At 50.0% G+C, this 17335-nt stretch overlaps 1 protein-coding gene across 1 annotated transcript in view; it reads right to left on the bottom strand.

Moving 5' to 3' along the window:
• LOC122924447 (thyroid adenoma-associated protein homolog) overlaps nucleotides 1-17335 on the bottom strand; it is an 80350-nt gene that overhangs the window by 21831 nt on the left and 41184 nt on the right. The window contains exons 15-16 of the mRNA XM_044275541.1: nucleotides 6488-6645; nucleotides 3071-3213 (exon numbers count right to left, since the gene is read on the bottom strand). Of these exons, the coding sequence (XP_044131476.1) occupies nucleotides 3071-3213; nucleotides 6488-6645 (301 nt within the window). The remainder of the gene's footprint in view (nucleotides 1-3070; nucleotides 3214-6487; nucleotides 6646-17335) is intronic.

Genomic DNA, 17335 nt, shown 5'->3' with positions numbered 1-17335 from the left:
TGATTAAAAAAAAAATGTTTGGGCAAAAAAAAAAATGGTTTGGGTAAAAGTTATAGCGTTTACACACTATGGTACAAAAATGTGAATTTCCGCTTTTTGAAGCAGCTCTGACTTTCTGAGCACCTGTCATGTTTCCTGAGGTTCTACACTGCCCAAACAGTAGAAAACCCCCACAAATGATCCCATTTCGGAAAGTAGACACCCTAAGGTATTCGCTGATGGGCATAGTGAGTTCATAGAACTTTTTATTTTTTGTCACAAGTTAGCGGAAAATGATGATTTTATATATTTTTTTTTTCTTACAAAGTCTCATATTCCACTAACTTGAGACAAAAAATAAAAAATTCTAGGAACTCGCCATGCCCCTCACGGAATACCTTGGGGTGTCTTCTTTCCAAAATGGGGTCACTTGTGGCGTAGTTATACTGCCTTGGCAATTTAGGGGCCCATATGTGTGAGAAGTAGTTTGCAATCAAAATGTGTAAAAAATGGCCTGCGAAATCCGAAAGGTGCTCTTTGGAATGTGTGCCCCTTTGCCCACCTAGGCTGCAAAAAAGTGTCACACATGTGGTATTGCCGTACTCAGGAGAAGTTGGGGAATGTGTTTTGGGGTGTCATTTTACATATACCCATGCTGGGTGAGAGAAATATCTTGGCAAAAGACAACTTTTCCCATTTTTTTAATACAAAGTTGGCATTTGACCAAGATATTTATCTCACCCAGCATGGGTATATGTAAAATGACACCCCAAAACACATTCCCCAACTTCTCCTGAGTACGGCAATACCACGTGTGACACTTTTTTGCAGCCTAGATTCGCAAAGCGGCCCAAATTCCTTTTAGGAAGGCATTTTTAGACATTTGGATCCCAGACTTCTTCTCACGCTTTCGGGCCCCTAACATGCCAGGGCAGTATAAATACCCCACATGTGACCCCATTTTGGAAAGAAGACACCCCAAGGTATTCCGTGAGGGGCATGGCGAGTTCCTAGAATTATTATTTTTTTTTGGCACAAGTTAGCGGAAATTGATTTTTTTTGTATTTGCTCACAAAGTCTCCCTTTCCGCTAACTTGGGACAAAAATTTCAATCTTTCATGGACTCAATATGCCCCTCACGGAATACCTTGGGGTGTCTTCTTTCCGCAATGGGGTCACATGTGGGGTATTTATACTGCCCTGGCATTTTAGGGCCCTAAAGCGTGAGAAGAAGTCTGGAATATAAATGTCTAAAAAATGTTACGCATTTGGATTCCGTGAGGGGTATGGTGAGTTCATGTGAGATTTTATTTTTTGACACAAGTTAGTGGAATATAAGACTTTGTAAGAAAAAACAAAAACAAAAACAAACAAAAAATTTCCACTAACTTGGGCCCAAAAAAATGTCTGAATGGAGCCTTACAGGGGGTGATCAATGACAGGGGGGTGATCAGGGAGTCTATATGGGGTGATCACCCCCTTGTCATTGATCACCCCCCTGTAAGGCTCCATTCAGACGTCCGCATGTGTTTTGCGGATCCGATCCATGTATCAGTGGATCGGTAAAAATCATACGGACGTCTGAATGGAGCCTTACAGGGGGGTGATCAATGACGGAGGTGATCAGGGAGTCTATATGGGTGATCACCCCTCTGTCATTGATCACCCCCCTGTAAAGCTCCATTCAGAGGTCCGCATGTGTTTTGTGGATCCGATCCATGTATCAGTGGATCCGTAAAAATCATACGGACGTCTGAATGGAGCCTTACAGGGGGGTGATCAATGACAGGGGGGTGATCAATGACAGGGAAGTGATCAGGAAGTCTATATGCGTGATCACCCCCTTGTCATTGATCACCCCCCTGTAAGGCTCCATTCAGAGGTCCGCATGTGTTTTGCGGATCCGATCCATGTATCCGTGGATCCGTAAAAATCATACGGACCACTGAATGGAGCCTTACAGGGGGGTGATCAATGACAGGGGGGTGATCAGGGAGTCTATATGGGGTGATCAGTGGTTCATAAAGGGTTAATAAGTGACGGGGGGGGGGGGGGGTGTAGTGTAGTGTAGTGTTTTGTGGTACTTTACAGAGCTGCCGGTGTCCTCTGGTGGTCGATCCAAACAAAAGGGACCACCAGAGGACCAGGTAGCAGGTATATTAGGGGTTAAAAAAAAATCACATCTCCAGCCTGCCAGCGAGCGATCGCCGCTGGCAGGCTGGAGATCCACTCGCTTACCTTCAGTTCCTGTGAGCACGCGCGCCTGTGTGCGCGCGTTCACAGGAAATCTCGGCTATCGCGAGATGACGCACGGATGCGTCCAGGAGGAATAGATCAACCACCTTCCGGACGCATCCGTGCGTTAGGCGGTCGGGAGGTGGTTAAAGGCTAATAGCAACTCATTCATAACTTCTAGTAGAAATAATCAAGCAACGGCACAACATAGAGCCATAAGAATAGATGCTCCATGATTGTTATTACACAGGGAATGCATGAAGCTATTAAAATAGGAATTTCAGGCGTGGTGACAGGTCCTCTTTAACTTCTTCTTGCACAAAAACAATTACCGTATTCACTATAATGTTAGGGCTCTTTCACATCAGTGTTTGCTATTTCTGTCATTCTGCTCTGTTATAGGAGCAGAACAACAAAACTAATGGCAGTGCCAGATTCGGCACACGACTGAAGCAAATGAAGCAAAACAGACCCTATTGGCTATAACGCCTCATTCACACATCAGTGTTTGGTCAGTGATTTCCATCAGTGATTGTGAGCCAAAACCAAGTGTGTCTCTATACACAGAACAGGAGCAGCTATTTCCCTTATACCTTATGTCTGTGGAGGCTCCGCTCCTGGTTTTGGATCACAATCACTGATGGAAATCACTGACCAAAATACTGACGTGTTCAGGAGAATGCTTTTTTTTTTTTTTTTTTTTTAGCAGAGAAAAAGTCTTGCATACTATTTGTATCAAATTCTGCCCCGAGCGGAGCCTCCAACGCAGATGTGAACAGAGCCTTAATGATACACATAGAGTTTCTGTGAGCAATGAGAATAACCACACAAAACCAACCAGTAACCAGATGCTTACCATGGATGGGCTTCTTGCTAGCTGCATGTAAGAGGTTTTTCTGTGCACAACAATAATGATCCTTGAGCATCATGGTGAGATAGGTAACAAGTCCTAGAGCAGACAGAGGGACACCTTCGGCCAAAAACAGACACTCATTTGGCCTTTACAGGGAACAAAAGTGAAGCTATATCAATATTTAATAAAAAAAAAACAACTTTCTGCATAAAAAGTGACACTATGAATGTTTTGCTGTTATTGTGTATTTTACAAAAAGAGGTGAAGCAGCTGCCAGATACACATATTGTCGAACATTTGTAAAGATCTGATGATATTCACATTATACAAACAGGACTTGAAATGGTTTTGAAACCCAAAAATTATATTAAAGTGGGTATTCCTATCTCAGACAATGGGGGCATATCGCTAGGATATGCCCCCATTGTCTGATAGGTGCGGCTCCCACCGCTGGGACCCGCACCCACAATGAGAACGTAGCGGGGAAATGAACGGAGGGCGCACTGTGCATGCTCAGCTGCCCTCCATTTCTATGGGGCCGCCGAAAATAGCCGAGGGCTGGCTCGGCTATTTCCGTCTGCCCCATAGGAATGAATGGAGCAGGGGCCGCGCGTGTTCGGTTCACTCCTATTCACTTCTAATGGAGCAGTGCTGGGACCCGCACCTACGAGAACGGAGCGGGGATTTCCCGGGGTTCGTCCACCACCAAGCACTGCTCCATTAGAAGTGAATAGGAGTGAACCGAACACGCGCGGCCCCTGCTCCATTCATTCCTATGGGGCAGACGGAAATAGCCGAGCCAGCGCTCAGCTATTTTCGGCGGCCCCATAGAAATGGAGTGCAGCTGCGCATGCACAGTGTGCCCTCCGTTCATTTCCCCGCTACGTTCTCATTGTGGGTGCGGGTCCCAGCGGTGGGACCCGCACCTATCAGACAATGGGGGCATATCCTAGCGATATGCCCCCATTGTCTGAGATGGGACAACCCCTTTAAGGAAGCACAGATTTTTCTTCTTTATTCGTTCCCCAATAACAGAGAGAATAGTACATTGAAGGACGTCTTTATTCTTGCATAAAATAATACCCTTCCCATGTGACCTGCAGTCTGACCACCACATGGTAGTCAGAAGGAAATAAGCCTTTCTATCCAAGTCTATGACAGCTTCAATGTCAGATTCACAGACTTGCATGACACAGGCTGTATTAGTCCGGTGGTCAAACTGCAGCACTGAGACAGATATTTTAAAATGGCTGGTAGTGTCTTTCCTTGAAGTACTACTCTTAACAGGGTTATAAACGGGTGACCAAATAAAAATACATTCTTAAAGGTCTAATCAACCTTTGTCTTTAGATGCAGACAGGAAGTCATTATTTGGTGCAGAAGAGGGCATCACACACAAAACTGAATGCAGATGCTAAATGGAGTGTTGCATCTGTTACATAATTCACATGTTTAAATTCATAAATATAGATATCTATACTAAACCATCTCAATCTAAGGGCTCGTTCATACGACCGTATGGCTTTTTCAGTGTCCTGCGGGCTGTTTTTAACGGATCTGTTTTTTGTTTCAGTAGTGTATCCAGTTCCGTTCCGTTTTTCCGTATGGCATATACAGTAATTACATAGAAAAAATTGGTTTGGGCATAAAATTTTTAATAGATGGTTCCGCAAAAACAGAATGGATACGGAAGACATATGGAGTACATTCTGTATGTCTTCCGTTTTTTTTGCGGACCCATTCACTTGAATGGAGCCACGGAACGTGATTTGCGGGCAATAATAGGACATGTTCTATCTTTGAATGGAACGGAAAAAACGGAAATGAATGGTTCTGTATACGGACCATATAAAGAACGCAAAAATGTTCGTGTTAACAAGCCCTAATCTACATGTTTTTCATATAAACTAGTTGATAGGGCACAAATACTAATCACCTGTCTGGAACTTCCCTCCAGCACTACAAATTCCAGAAAGCCAACTATACAAATAATAAGGGCAACGCAGTTATATACTGCTGGAATATGAAAAGAGATCAGCTAGAAGGAGCTAGGATAAAAAGCCTATTTTACAATATGGCAATACTGGGGTGTTACCTGTTCAAAGATCCAAGAGCCTTACTGTACATACTAGCCATCCTGTCGGGCCGCCAGCCACATCTGAAAATCATAAAGATCTGATGCTTTCAGCATTAATTAATGTAGGAGCATCAGACACTTTTGCACCTGGCCAGTGGCCGCAGGTGCCCTCCTGAATTCTACTGTATTGCCCTCCTCAGGGCGATGATACAGTTTCATAATGTGGTGCGGGCGGCAGTATTTTTTTGCTGCACTATGGTATTTGGTTCTGCACTACAGTATTGCTGGCCCCGCCTACTTCTATTGTCCCATCTTCTGTCAATTTAAACCCGTCTACAACATTTTTGCCAGGGCCACTTTAAGTTCCCAGTCCGCCCCTGGGATGGGGTGACGGATCTCCCATGCACTGCACCCAACAACGATCTTGGCTAAATTATGGGTCTAAGTTGAAAGAGCTTGGAATTACATATCATAGGAGGATATTCAACATCTGAATGACTGTTACCATGCCAGAGTGGCAGCCTGTATCATAGCAAGGACGCTATGCCACCCAGTATTAATGTGACCCTGCCTTATCGTGTACCCTGCTGCAGAACTCAAAATAAAGGATGCACCACCATGGTTGTGGGCAGTGATGGCCAGTTCGCATTGTTCGCCCGCGAACACATGCGAGCTGCCATCTTTTCTCACAAGTCCGGTGAGGCACAGGTAAGCCCTTACCTGTGCCTGTGTGCGAGCCAGTCTGAAACAAATGCGGTCACCGGGAGCAGGCAGTTCCGAGAACAGCCGCTGGGGGCCTTTATCGGACTGTTCTCGAAACTGCCAGCTCCCGCTAACCGCATTTGTTTCAGACCGGCTCGCGCACAGGCCCAGGTAAGGGCTTACCTGTGCCTCACCGGACTTGTGAGTCAAGATGGCAGCTCGCATGTGTTCGCGGGCGAACAATGCGAACTGGCCATCACTGGTTGTGGGATCAGTGCCCCACTAGCAGCTTATACTCTGTCAGTCTCAGCTCAATCGCATTAAGTTTATATTACAGGAGGTAAGACTGCTCCGAAAATGAATGTCAGTCTTTCACAAGCATTCTGAATAAAAAAAAATAAAAAATATTTTCATAAGAACAGCACTGTGTAAAATGGAATTTGGACTCAAGTGACAAGCAAAAGATTAAAAGGTCCCTTGAAGTTCTACTAGTAATACCATTAAATTCTTTACATTTAAAACAAGCTATATATGCCATGTGCCTATCATTATAATGTGAATAATGTATCAGAAATGAAGGAAAATACAGTAAATCTTAGCCCTTCCATTGCTGTTTTCTCATTTTATGATTCCCTAAGCACCTTTGCAGCAAAGTCTTCATTAGAAGAGCTCCAGATTCTGCCATCGGTACACGAGGACTACAGAGAAATGCCTGCCCTAGTTCAAACAGACTAACAGTCAGCTCTTCTGAGGCTGGCAGGAAGAAACGGGCAAGCAAATCAGACGCCATTTCACGTAACTGTGGGGTAAAGAGTAATGCAACATATTAGAGAGCTAAAAATGGGAATTACATTTGTCAGCTTTTCATTGTGTGTACATTTCTATGACTATAGCCCCTAACAACAGCCTGATGTAATTCAGCTTCCTTGCATTATCAAGAGGGGGCCCCCCCTGTAACCTAAGCAATATGATCATCGGTGGAGACCGGGAAATCGTGAAAGCCATGGACAAAGGGCTGTCTAAGGGCCATATTACACAGGTCAAGGATGGGTCAAGCACGTTCCCAATAATTGGCCCATGTCAATGTGCCACTGATCACCCAACAAGCATGAAAAAGGAGATTTTTGTATAACTTACCAGTAAAATCTCTTTCTCGCTCTTCATTGGGGGACACAGAGACCTTGGGTATAGCTATGTCCTCTAGGAGGCGTTGACACTAGTAAAAGCTGTTGGCTCCTCCCCTGGCAGCTATACCCCCTCCAGCCTGGAGAGAGAGCTTCAGTTTGTGAGAAGCAGTAGGAGAAGCAAGCTAAGAAAAAACACGGAACACCAACCATGGCAAAGGACCCAACGGGCTCAAACCATCAACCGCCACAACTGTGACCAAACAACAATACTGAGTGGGTGCTGTGTCCCCCAATGAAGAGCGAGAAAGAGATTTTACTGGTAAGTTATACAAAAATCTCCTTTTCTCGCCCATATTCATTGGGGGACACAGAGACCTTGGGACGTCCAAGAGCAGTCCACAAGGGGGGGGGGAATAAACACAGACCCATGGAGCCAGCGCCCCTGCAGGCAACTGAGAACTGCTGCCTGCAAGACAAAGCTTCCAGAGGCGGTGCCCGCCGATGCATAAGTATGCACCTGGCAAATTTTTGTGAATGAGCGGAAGGAGGGCAGTAGCCGCCCCGCACAACTGCACGGCTGAACCTTGAATCATCCGAGCCCAAGAGCGCTAACCCCTCTGGTGAAAGGAGCCGCAACACTGAAGGGTGGAACCCTGCCCCGGGGACAGAATGTTCAAACAAATGCAGACGTGCAATTGACACCCTGGAGGCCGCCAATGTTATGCGAGGACCCTCCGGAAAGACAAAAACAAAGGCGAGCACTTACGCCGGAAGGAACTGGAGGCTGGCAAATAAACAGTCAGAGCCCTGACAACGGCCAAATGACCCAACTCCCTTTCCCTAGGGTGTGAAGGGGAGGGACGCAGTGATGGAAGGCCAGATTCTTCATTGAGATGAAAATCAGAGACCACCGTCGGGAGAAAGGAAGAACGGCCCCAGGGAAGCTCCTACCCCTGGCAGAACCAGGACAGGTTCAAGGGGAGAATTCCGGAGTGCTAAAAAGACCAAGGTCTGATCCCAAGGCGGTAAAAGGAGGACGGCATGGAGGAACCGTTCGGCCATTCCCTGTAGGAAGGAATTGTGGACCCCGGGTGGGTCAGAGGACGCTGGAAGGCCACACAGTGCCGAACCTACCCAGCCAAGAACTAAAGCCCAAGCAAAAAACCCCGGATCCACCCCTGCTAAGGGGAAGCGCTCCACGGAAACGGAAGTGGTCCACCAATGTCCCCCCGAGCCGACCAGGTTTGACGGGAGACTGAGAAGCTGCCTGAATGAGGCATGTCCAACCGCAAGCCAGGAATCAACACATTGGATAGTCAAAAGTAGTGACGATATGAGAATCATTGACGGAAGAATTCCGTTAGCGACCGTGTATCGACGGTGCAGCAAAACCGCTTGACGGAAGCAAACAACCAAACCAAGATTAGAGAGAAAAAACTTCTGCCTCAAGGAGGAAGAATAGAAGGGGTGTCCCGTTCCAGGAACAAAACTCCATCAACAGACGCGACAGCACCCCCGCACATCCTGGCGTGGGGAGTCTCATAGTCTAGCCACGGAATGTGCAGTGAAAAGGTATGACTACATCGGACAGACATGCCGACACCAGTCAAGTATCAAGAGAGGTAGTGGTACACACTGGTAGCGCGCCCAGGACCAACGGTAGGAGTCACCTGTAGAAGGAGGAATATAGGAAACGTCACAGGCCAACAGTCGGTCCGGAACAAGACCGAAAGAAAAAGAAAAAACCACAGAACCAAAACCCTGCATCACATAGATGAGGGGGAGTAGCAACAGAGGAACCACCAAGGTTTGCGGAATGGCCGTGAACCCCGAGCCAGAGAAGGAAGAACGGAAGGAGAAAGGGGGGAAGGACGAAGCCCGTTCCCCATCCGAGACCAGCAGTATACAGAAGTAGCCACCGGATGATAGCAGTGATGCCATACTCCGCCAAAGGAGGAGCCTATGCAGCGTACGCCACCGAATACGGAGACAGAAGAATCCGTCAACTGACGAAGGAGCCGTACAGGAGGAGCCAGATTACGCAACGGCTACTACAGGACCCCCATACCGTAGAGGAATCCGGTAGAAGCCACGGTACCATACCGCCCCAGGGAAGGAGAGCTAACTTTAAACGCTCCACCCGGGAAGGGCGCTGAACAGGAACAACTGCCCAGCAAGCGTCAGGGTAGAACCCCTACCTGATAGAATGCCCCACTGTAGCGACTGCGAACGCTAGTACCCGCACAGGCTGAACAGGCTGCAAAGCTAAACCAGAGTGCCAACCCAAACACTTCCCACATCAGGATTGGTGGAAGAGAGTAAGGAGTCAGTGTAACACTTGGCCCGTTGGCACGTAATCACCATATATGTGCAATGGTGTACGCACCACTACTGATGCGAACAATACCGTTACCGACTGGGACAATGGAAACCCATGGAGATGGGAGTCTCTAGGACACAAGTGGTTTTGGGCAGGAGTTATAATCCTGCCCAAAACCAGCTCCAAAGGAACACAATGAGGAATAGCCACCGTATGCACTGGCGGGACTCATATAGTACTGGAGTAAGCGTACCGAGCACCGTCAAGTACCGACTGTTGCCACGCCCCCTAATGAAATAAGCGCAGGCACCTAGAGCCGTGGCGCAGTTGAATTGCAGAATCTGAAGATGTACAGATACTCCCCCGCTAGTGATCACTAGCGAAAGAGGGTAAGGCAAGTAGTAAGAACAGTGACGCGCAACACTCCGCCTAAGGAAGGATAGTGCGACAGTCGGACCGTATCCAAACTGGTGCCACAGGAAGACACCCCACCAAGAAGGGGGGTTAATACCCACGGTGAGAACTAGTGCATATGGCAATCCTGTACCCTGTGGGAGAGCAATTAGCACCCGAGAAAGGAGGTAATGTATACAGTACCCCTTGTAACCAGTGAGAATGGAATCGCTCCACCAATGGAAGGAGCTAATGAATACGGCAGGTACTGAACCCAGTGGAGGTACAATTCCGCCACCTACAGAAGGGGGAATGCACTGAAAATAGTGTTATTGTACCTAGTCCACCTATGGCAGGGGACAAAGTATAAAGGTGAAAACCGTATCGTAGTAGTGCAATTATACCGCCTAAGGAAGGGGGTAATGCCCACGACGAGTGCTACTGGCCACCGTAGATGCAACCTAAGGAGATTGATTCGGATTCACGTCAAGGCCCGAATCAGTGATTCTCCTCACCCCCCCTCCCTTGGGCGGACCCACTCCCGTGAGAGAGAGGGTGCACCTGAGTGTGACCCTGGGAGGAAGGGAGGGGGTGTGGAGATATCGAGGAGAAGACGACCTGCTGTGGTCCGCTTGCGCGCAGGTATACGCATTAGAAAATCGCCCCTAGCAGTCACGGACTGCGCAGTTGGGGGCTTATCAACCAAACTACCTGGGGGTGGATTGGGAACAGAGGTCCTGTATACAAAAGGAACCTGCGGAGAATTATCAACCCAACAACCCTAGAGGGTGGATTGGGAATTTCCAGTTTTCCCCCACTGGAATCGCGCAGGTGGGGAATTATCAACCAAACGACCCCATGGGGTGGATTGGGAATTCCAGAGGTTCTCCACAGTATGGCACAGGTAGAGAATATCGACCAAACGGCACCGGAGGACGGATTGGGATCCCGCAGAGATCCTTAACTGAATTGCGCAGGTGGAGAATTACGGGAATACTTCAGCTGTCCTCCTGTGAGTTGCGAAGGTGGAGAGTTATCAACCAAACGACCCCAGAGGGTGGAATGGGAATTCCAGAGGTTCTCCGCTGTATTGAGCAGGCGGAGAATTATCAACCAAACGACCCCGGAGGGTGGATTGGGAATTGCGGAGGCTCTCCGCTGTATTGAACAGGTGGAGAACTATCAACCAAACGACCCCGGAGGGTGGAATGGGAATTCCAGAGGTTCTCCGCTGTATTGAGCCGGTGGAGAATTATCAACCAAACGACCCCGGAGGGTGAATTGGGAATTGCGGAGGCTCTCCGCTGTATTGAACAGGTGGAGAATTATCAACCAAACGACCCCGGAGGGTGGAATGGGAGTTCCAGAGGCTCTCCGCTGTATTGAACAGGTGGAGAATTATGAACCAACGACCCCGGAGGGTGGATTGGTAATTGCAGCGGTCCTCAACTGTATTGCACCGGTGGAAAAGAATCAACCAAGCTCCCCCTGAGGGTGGGTTGGGAACTGTCAGAGGTCCTCCACTGGACTACGCAGGTGGAGGATTATCAACCAAACGGCCCAGAGGGCGGAGTGGGAAACTACGGTAAGAGAGGTCGTCACATGTCCGGGGCAGGACACGGGCCCATTTTTGTGCCGCACAGTCAGAGTGGACATGACTGAGGGGAGTAGGGCCTGAATGGAGGTAGACATTTATTTCCAGCTTCATTTTATTTATTTATTTTTTATTTTTTTTTAAAACTGGTCTGCCTAGCCTCAAGTGGATAAGAGGCAGGAAGGGGTTAAATTTTCAGCGGCGCCCGGAGGACCGGGATGTTCACCCCGCGGCCGGAATCGTGACAGCCGGAGGTCCATGCTAAGTAAGTGCCCCGCGGCGCGAGACTACCGCAAGGGGTCAGATGTCCGCGATCGGCCAGGGGCATTAACCCTTTCGGAGCTGCGTGCTTGACGCCTGCTCCCGAAAGAGTAAAATGAAGGATACTGCCGCCAGAAATAGCAAGTGGGAGACGGACTGCGCTCCAGTCTTTCGCCGGAGGTGCCCGGGGAGAAGATACATTAACCCTCTATGAGCCGGAAGCAGTCGGCCTAGAGGGCAAGTGAGAGGGGGACCGCGTGTCGCATGGCGCCCGCCGGATTAACCCCTTCTCTCTTTAGGGGTCTTGTCATAGTTGAATAAAGTCCCCTGGCCATTAACCTTAGGGCGACCCAGATTTTCAAAGATGGAGGGAGGGGGAAGAGGGCTTCATACTCACCTAGTCCCATGTACTCACCTCTCTCATCCTCTTCTCTTCACCCTCCCTAAGTGGACCCTCAAGGTCACCTTCTCCAGCAGGGTCACCTCCTCAGCAGCTGGCACCGGAGTGGCAGGCGTCTGGTATGGCGGGAGGGTCTTCTCTTTGGCGGACCTAGGTGACCCCTTGGCTGGCGGGATGCAGGGGAGCGAGGCTGCCCTGGTCCACTTTGTCTTCTGTGGGGGAGGCAGCAGTGCGGAATCGGCACTGGCGCAACTCGACCCCGGGAGAACAGGGAGGCGAGGCGACCACTGTTGTCCCATCTGAAAAGGAAGGACAAAAATAAACTAAAAATCTTCAGGAGATCCCTGCAGAGCAGGGAGGTCTTGCCTCCTATTGACACTAGAAAAAACTGAAGCTCTCTCTCCAGGCTGGAGGGGGTATAGCTGCCAGGGGAGGAGCCAACAGCTTTTACTAGTGTCAACGCCTCCTAGAGGACATAGCTATACCCAAGGTCTCTGTGTCCCCCAATGAATATGGGCGAGAAATGGGTGATCACATCATTCATTCAGTACCTAAAAGTGTTGTTTGTCAGCAGCATATCTCCCTGTGTAAACAGGGGACGTGATAATGACAATATGCAAACTGAATCGGGTGCGAATGATAGTAATGATGATAGTTTGTCCCCTCATTTTGCATTGACTCGTGTGAAAAGCCCTTTAAATGAGCATTGTTTGAACGTGCCACCATTGGCTCATATAACAGGACCCTTAGCTTATCGGGTGTCTGTACTTTTACATGCACAGGCAAGAATGTACTGCTATACAGACATAAAAAAGAAATAAAAAAATAGGTAAAAACTCCCCTTATAGTTAGGCCTCTTGCACACGACCATATGTATTTTGCTGTCCGCAAAAAACAGATCTTCAAAAAATACGGATGACGTCTGGGTGCATTCCGTATTTTGCGTAACGGAACAGCTGGCCCCTAATAGAACAGTACTATCCTTGTCCGTTATGCGGACAATAATAGGACAAGTTCAATCTTTTAGCAGGACGGGTATACCGAAATACGGAAACAGAATGCACCTTCCGTTTTTTTTGCGGACCCATTGAAATGAATGGTTCCGCATACGGTCCGCAAAAATAATTGAACTGACACGGAAAGAACATAGCTTTGTGTGCAAGAGTCCTTAGATTTATCTGTGCTAACTTCTAAAGAGGAAGAATATCTTGTATTGAATCTTCAATGGTAGTAATACCGAAATAAATAAATAAATAAAAAATAAAAAAAGGACTGTCGTAACTTGGCATGCACCAAATTCCTTTTACCATGGTTGGTTAAGCTCCCTCAGGCAAGAAATGCCTCAATAAAATATTACTCCTCTATGTCACCCCCAAAACTTCGATCCTCCATGCCAGCCAGGCCTTGCTTGTTTGCCTGCATCTATGACTTACCTGTATACCACAAGTGACCACTTTAATCACTGGTCTCATTTGGTGCCATAAATGGCTGAGGCCAGTGATTGGCTGCAGTGGTTACATGTAGTATACAAGGTGTCAACACTGCAGCTAAAAAGCATATCCTTGCCCCCCCCCCCCCCTTTATTTTTTATTTTTTATTTTTTTTTACTCTGACTCCACCATAAAACAGATTTGCTCATGGAAAACGAGATTTTTGTATAACTTACCAGTAAAATCTCTTTCTCGCTCTTCCTTGGGGGACACAGGAACTCTTGGGTATAGCTTATCTCCATAGGAGGCGTGACACTAAGTAAAAGACTGTTAAGCCCCTCCTCCAGCAGCTATACCCTCAGCCTGGAGAGAGAGACTTCCAGTTATGTGCCCAAGTAGTGCAAGACAAAGGCAAGGAGTAACCAAACCAATACCAACAAGTCAGAAAAAAACACCCGAAGGCCAACAAAAAAACAATGGGCGGGCGCTGTGTCCCCCAAGGAAGAGCGAGAAAGAGATTTTACTGGTAAGTTATACAAAAATCTCGTTTTCTCGCCCAATTCCTTGGGGGACACAGGAACTCTTGGGACGTTCAAAAGCAGTCCACAAACAGGGAGGGACCACAATCAAAAGCGAACCAGGCACCGTAAACATTAAGGCACCGCCGCCTGCAAGACCAAGCGGCCCAAAGCAGCATCCGCCGAGGCATAAGTGTTCACCCTGTAAAACTTGGTGAACGTGTGCAAAGAAGACCAGGTGGCCGCCTTGCACAGTTGTTCAGCCGAGGCACGATTACGCTGAGCCCAGGAAGCCCCGACCGCTCTGGTAGAATGAGCGGTAACACCAAAGGGCGGATCCCTGCCCCGAGCACGGTAAGCCTCAACGATAGCCATTTTGAGGAAGCGGGCAACAAACACCTTAGACGCCGCCAGCCCCCTGCGCGGACCCTCCGGAATCACAAACAGAGAATCCGAGCGTCGAAAGGGTCCGGTCACATCCAGGTAGATCCTGAGAGCCCGAACAACATCCAGACGGTGAAGCTCCCGCTCCCGGGGATGCGACGGGGACGGACACAGAGAAGGAAGGACAATATCCTCATTCAGGTGAAAGGCGGACACCACCTTCGGAAGAAATTCCGGAACAGGGCGGAGAACCACCTTGTCCTGGTGAAAAACCAAGAAGGGCTCCACGCAAGAAAGAGCCGCCAACTCAGACACACGCCGAAGAGACGTGATAGCGACGAGAAAGAAAACTTTGCAAGACAACAAGCGAGGGGAAACCTTGCGCAGAGGCTCGAAAGGGGAAGATTGGAGAGCCGCCAACACAACGTTGAGATCCCAAGCAGGAACAGGAGGGCGATAGGGGGGAGCACAGTGAGCAACCCCCTGAAGAAAGGTCTTAACCGGACCGAGCGGAGCCAGTGGACGCTGAAAAAAGACCGAAAGAGCCGAAATCTGACCCTTCAGGGTACTGAGACCCAAGCCCAGAACCAGACCAGATTGCAAAAAGGATAAAACCGTAGGAAGGGAAAACCTCAGAGGGGGAGTCCCCAAGGCCTCACAGAAAGCCAAATAGGCCCGCCAGGTACGATAATAAATCCTGACCGAGGCCGGTTTCCGTGCACGAATCATGGTACGGACCACGTCAGCCGAAAACCCCCGCCGCGTCAGGACCGCGGTTTCAATAGCCACGCCGTCAAACGTAGCGACCCTAAATGCTGGTGGAAGATCGGCCCCTGAGAGAGGAGGTCTTCTCTGAGAGGCAGAGGCAAGGGAGCGTCTGCCAGAAGCAACATAAGGTCGGCGTACCACGGACGACGCGGCCAGTCCGGGGCGATTAGGATTGCTGGCGTGCCCTCCGCCGCAATCTTCCGAAGGACACGCGGAAGAAGAGGCAGGGGTGGAAACACGTAGAGGAGCGAAAACTCCGTCCAGGGGAGGACGAGCGCGTCCGCGCCGTAAGCGTCCGGATCTTTGGCCCTGGCCACGTAGATGGGAAGTTTGTAGTTGAATCTGGAGGCCATGAGATCCACGTCCGGACGACCCCAACGGAGACAAAGAGACTCGAAGACGTCGGGGTGCAGAGACCACTCCCCCGGGTCGATCGTCGTCCGACTGAGGAAATCCGCCGCCCAATTGTCCACCCCCGGAATGTAAATGGCCGAAAGGGCCGGAACATGAACCTCCGCCCAGCGAAGGATCAGAGACACCTCCCTCATCGCCGCCGCGCTGCGAGTGCCCCCCTGGTGATTTATGTACGCCACAGCCGTGGCATTGTCCGACTGGACCCGAACAGGGCGACCCTGAAGCAACGAAGTCCAGTGTCGGAGCGAGAAGAGGATGGCCCTCAGCTCCAGAACATTGATCGGCAGTCTGGACTCCGACGGAGACCAAGTGCCCTGGACGGACCGAGGAGGAAACACTCCCCCCCAACCCCGCAGACTGGCATCGGTGGTAATCACCAGCCAAGTCATTGGCAGGAAAGACTTCCCCTGAAGAGGGGTCCGCAGCCACCAGAGGAGAGAGGAACGAACCTGGGGGGAAAGGGGAAAATGCCGATCCAGACTCTCCTGGGACTTGTCCCAAGCGGACAGAATGGCCGTCTGAAAGGTGCGGGAGTGGTACTGCGCAGTAAGGAATCGCCTCGAAGCAGGACACCATCTGACCCAGGACCCGCATGCTGAACCGGAAAGAAGGACGGCGGTGGGACAGAAGGCTCCGAACCGACCGATGGAGGAGCAGGCGCTTCTCCAACGGAAGTCGAACCACCGCTGAATCGGTATCCAGCAGCATCCCCAGAAAGACCAATTGCCGGGAAGGAACAAGAGAGGATTTGGGTAGGTTGATAACCCAACCGAACCGGCGCAAGGTCTGCAGCGAGAGATCCACGCTGGCTGAAGTCAGTGACAGAGAAGGCGCCTTGATTAGGAGGTCGTCTAGATATGGAAGCAGAAAAACTCCCCTGGAACGAAGTAAGGCGAGGACCGGGGCCAGGACCTTCGTGAAAACACGAGGGGCCGTCGCCAGCCCGAAGGGAAGGGCAACGAACTGGTAGTGTTCGGACCCCACTGCAAAACGCAGAAAGCACTGATGACACCGTGCGATTGGAATGTGAAGGTAGGCGTCTTGGATGTCGATGGAGGCCAGGAACTCCCCCTGTTCCAGAGAGGCCACCACCGACCTGAGAGACTCCATCCGGAAACGCTGAAGACGAAGGAAGCGGTTCAGCCGTTTTAGATCCAGAATGGGTCGCACCGAACCCTCCTTCTTGGGGACCACAAAAAGGTTCGAATAGAACCCCTTGAACCTGTCTCCCATAGGAACCGGGGTGATGACTCCTTTGTCTAGAAGAGTCTGAACGGCAGCAAAGAAATCGGCCGCCCCTCGGGAATCCCGGGGAACCCGAGAGCGAAAGAACCGAACTGGGGGAAGGGACGCAAGCTCGAGTTTGTACCCGGAAGACACAACCTCGAGAGCCCAGGCGTCGGAGACGTGCGCCTGCCAGAAGTCCCTGAACAGGAGGAGACGTCCCCCCACCCGGGTGGGTGGGGGCGCACCTTCAGGCGGGGGGCTGCTTGGTCGCGGGAGCGCGAGCAGGTTGAGATTTGCGCCAGGAGGGCTGGGTCCGAAAAAAGGGTTTCTTACGCCTGTCCTGGACAGGGTTAGCGGACGGACCAGAGGCGGAGCGAGGAGCGGAAGCCCTACGAGAAGACCTGAAACGGGAGAAGGTGGGACGACCACGAGTGGAGCTCCTAGCCTTGGATTGGGGAAGATGGGTACTCTTCCCCCCCGTGGCTTCCGAGATGATTTCATCCAAACGGGTTCCGAATAAACGAGCACCAGAGAAAGGAAGGCTAGTAAGAGACCGCTTTGACGCGGCGTCCGCCGACCAAACCTTTAACCAAAGCTCTCTCCTAGCCGACACGGCCAGAGCAGACGAACGGGCAATAAGAGCCCCTGCATCC

This window comes from Bufo gargarizans, chromosome 1 (genome assembly GCF_014858855.1).
Source record: "Bufo gargarizans isolate SCDJY-AF-19 chromosome 1, ASM1485885v1, whole genome shotgun sequence".
Lineage (NCBI taxonomy): Eukaryota > Metazoa > Chordata > Amphibia > Anura > Bufonidae > Bufo > Bufo gargarizans.
Note: the sequence above shows the minus strand (reverse complement) of the source record. Positions and strands in the feature narration are given on the sequence as shown.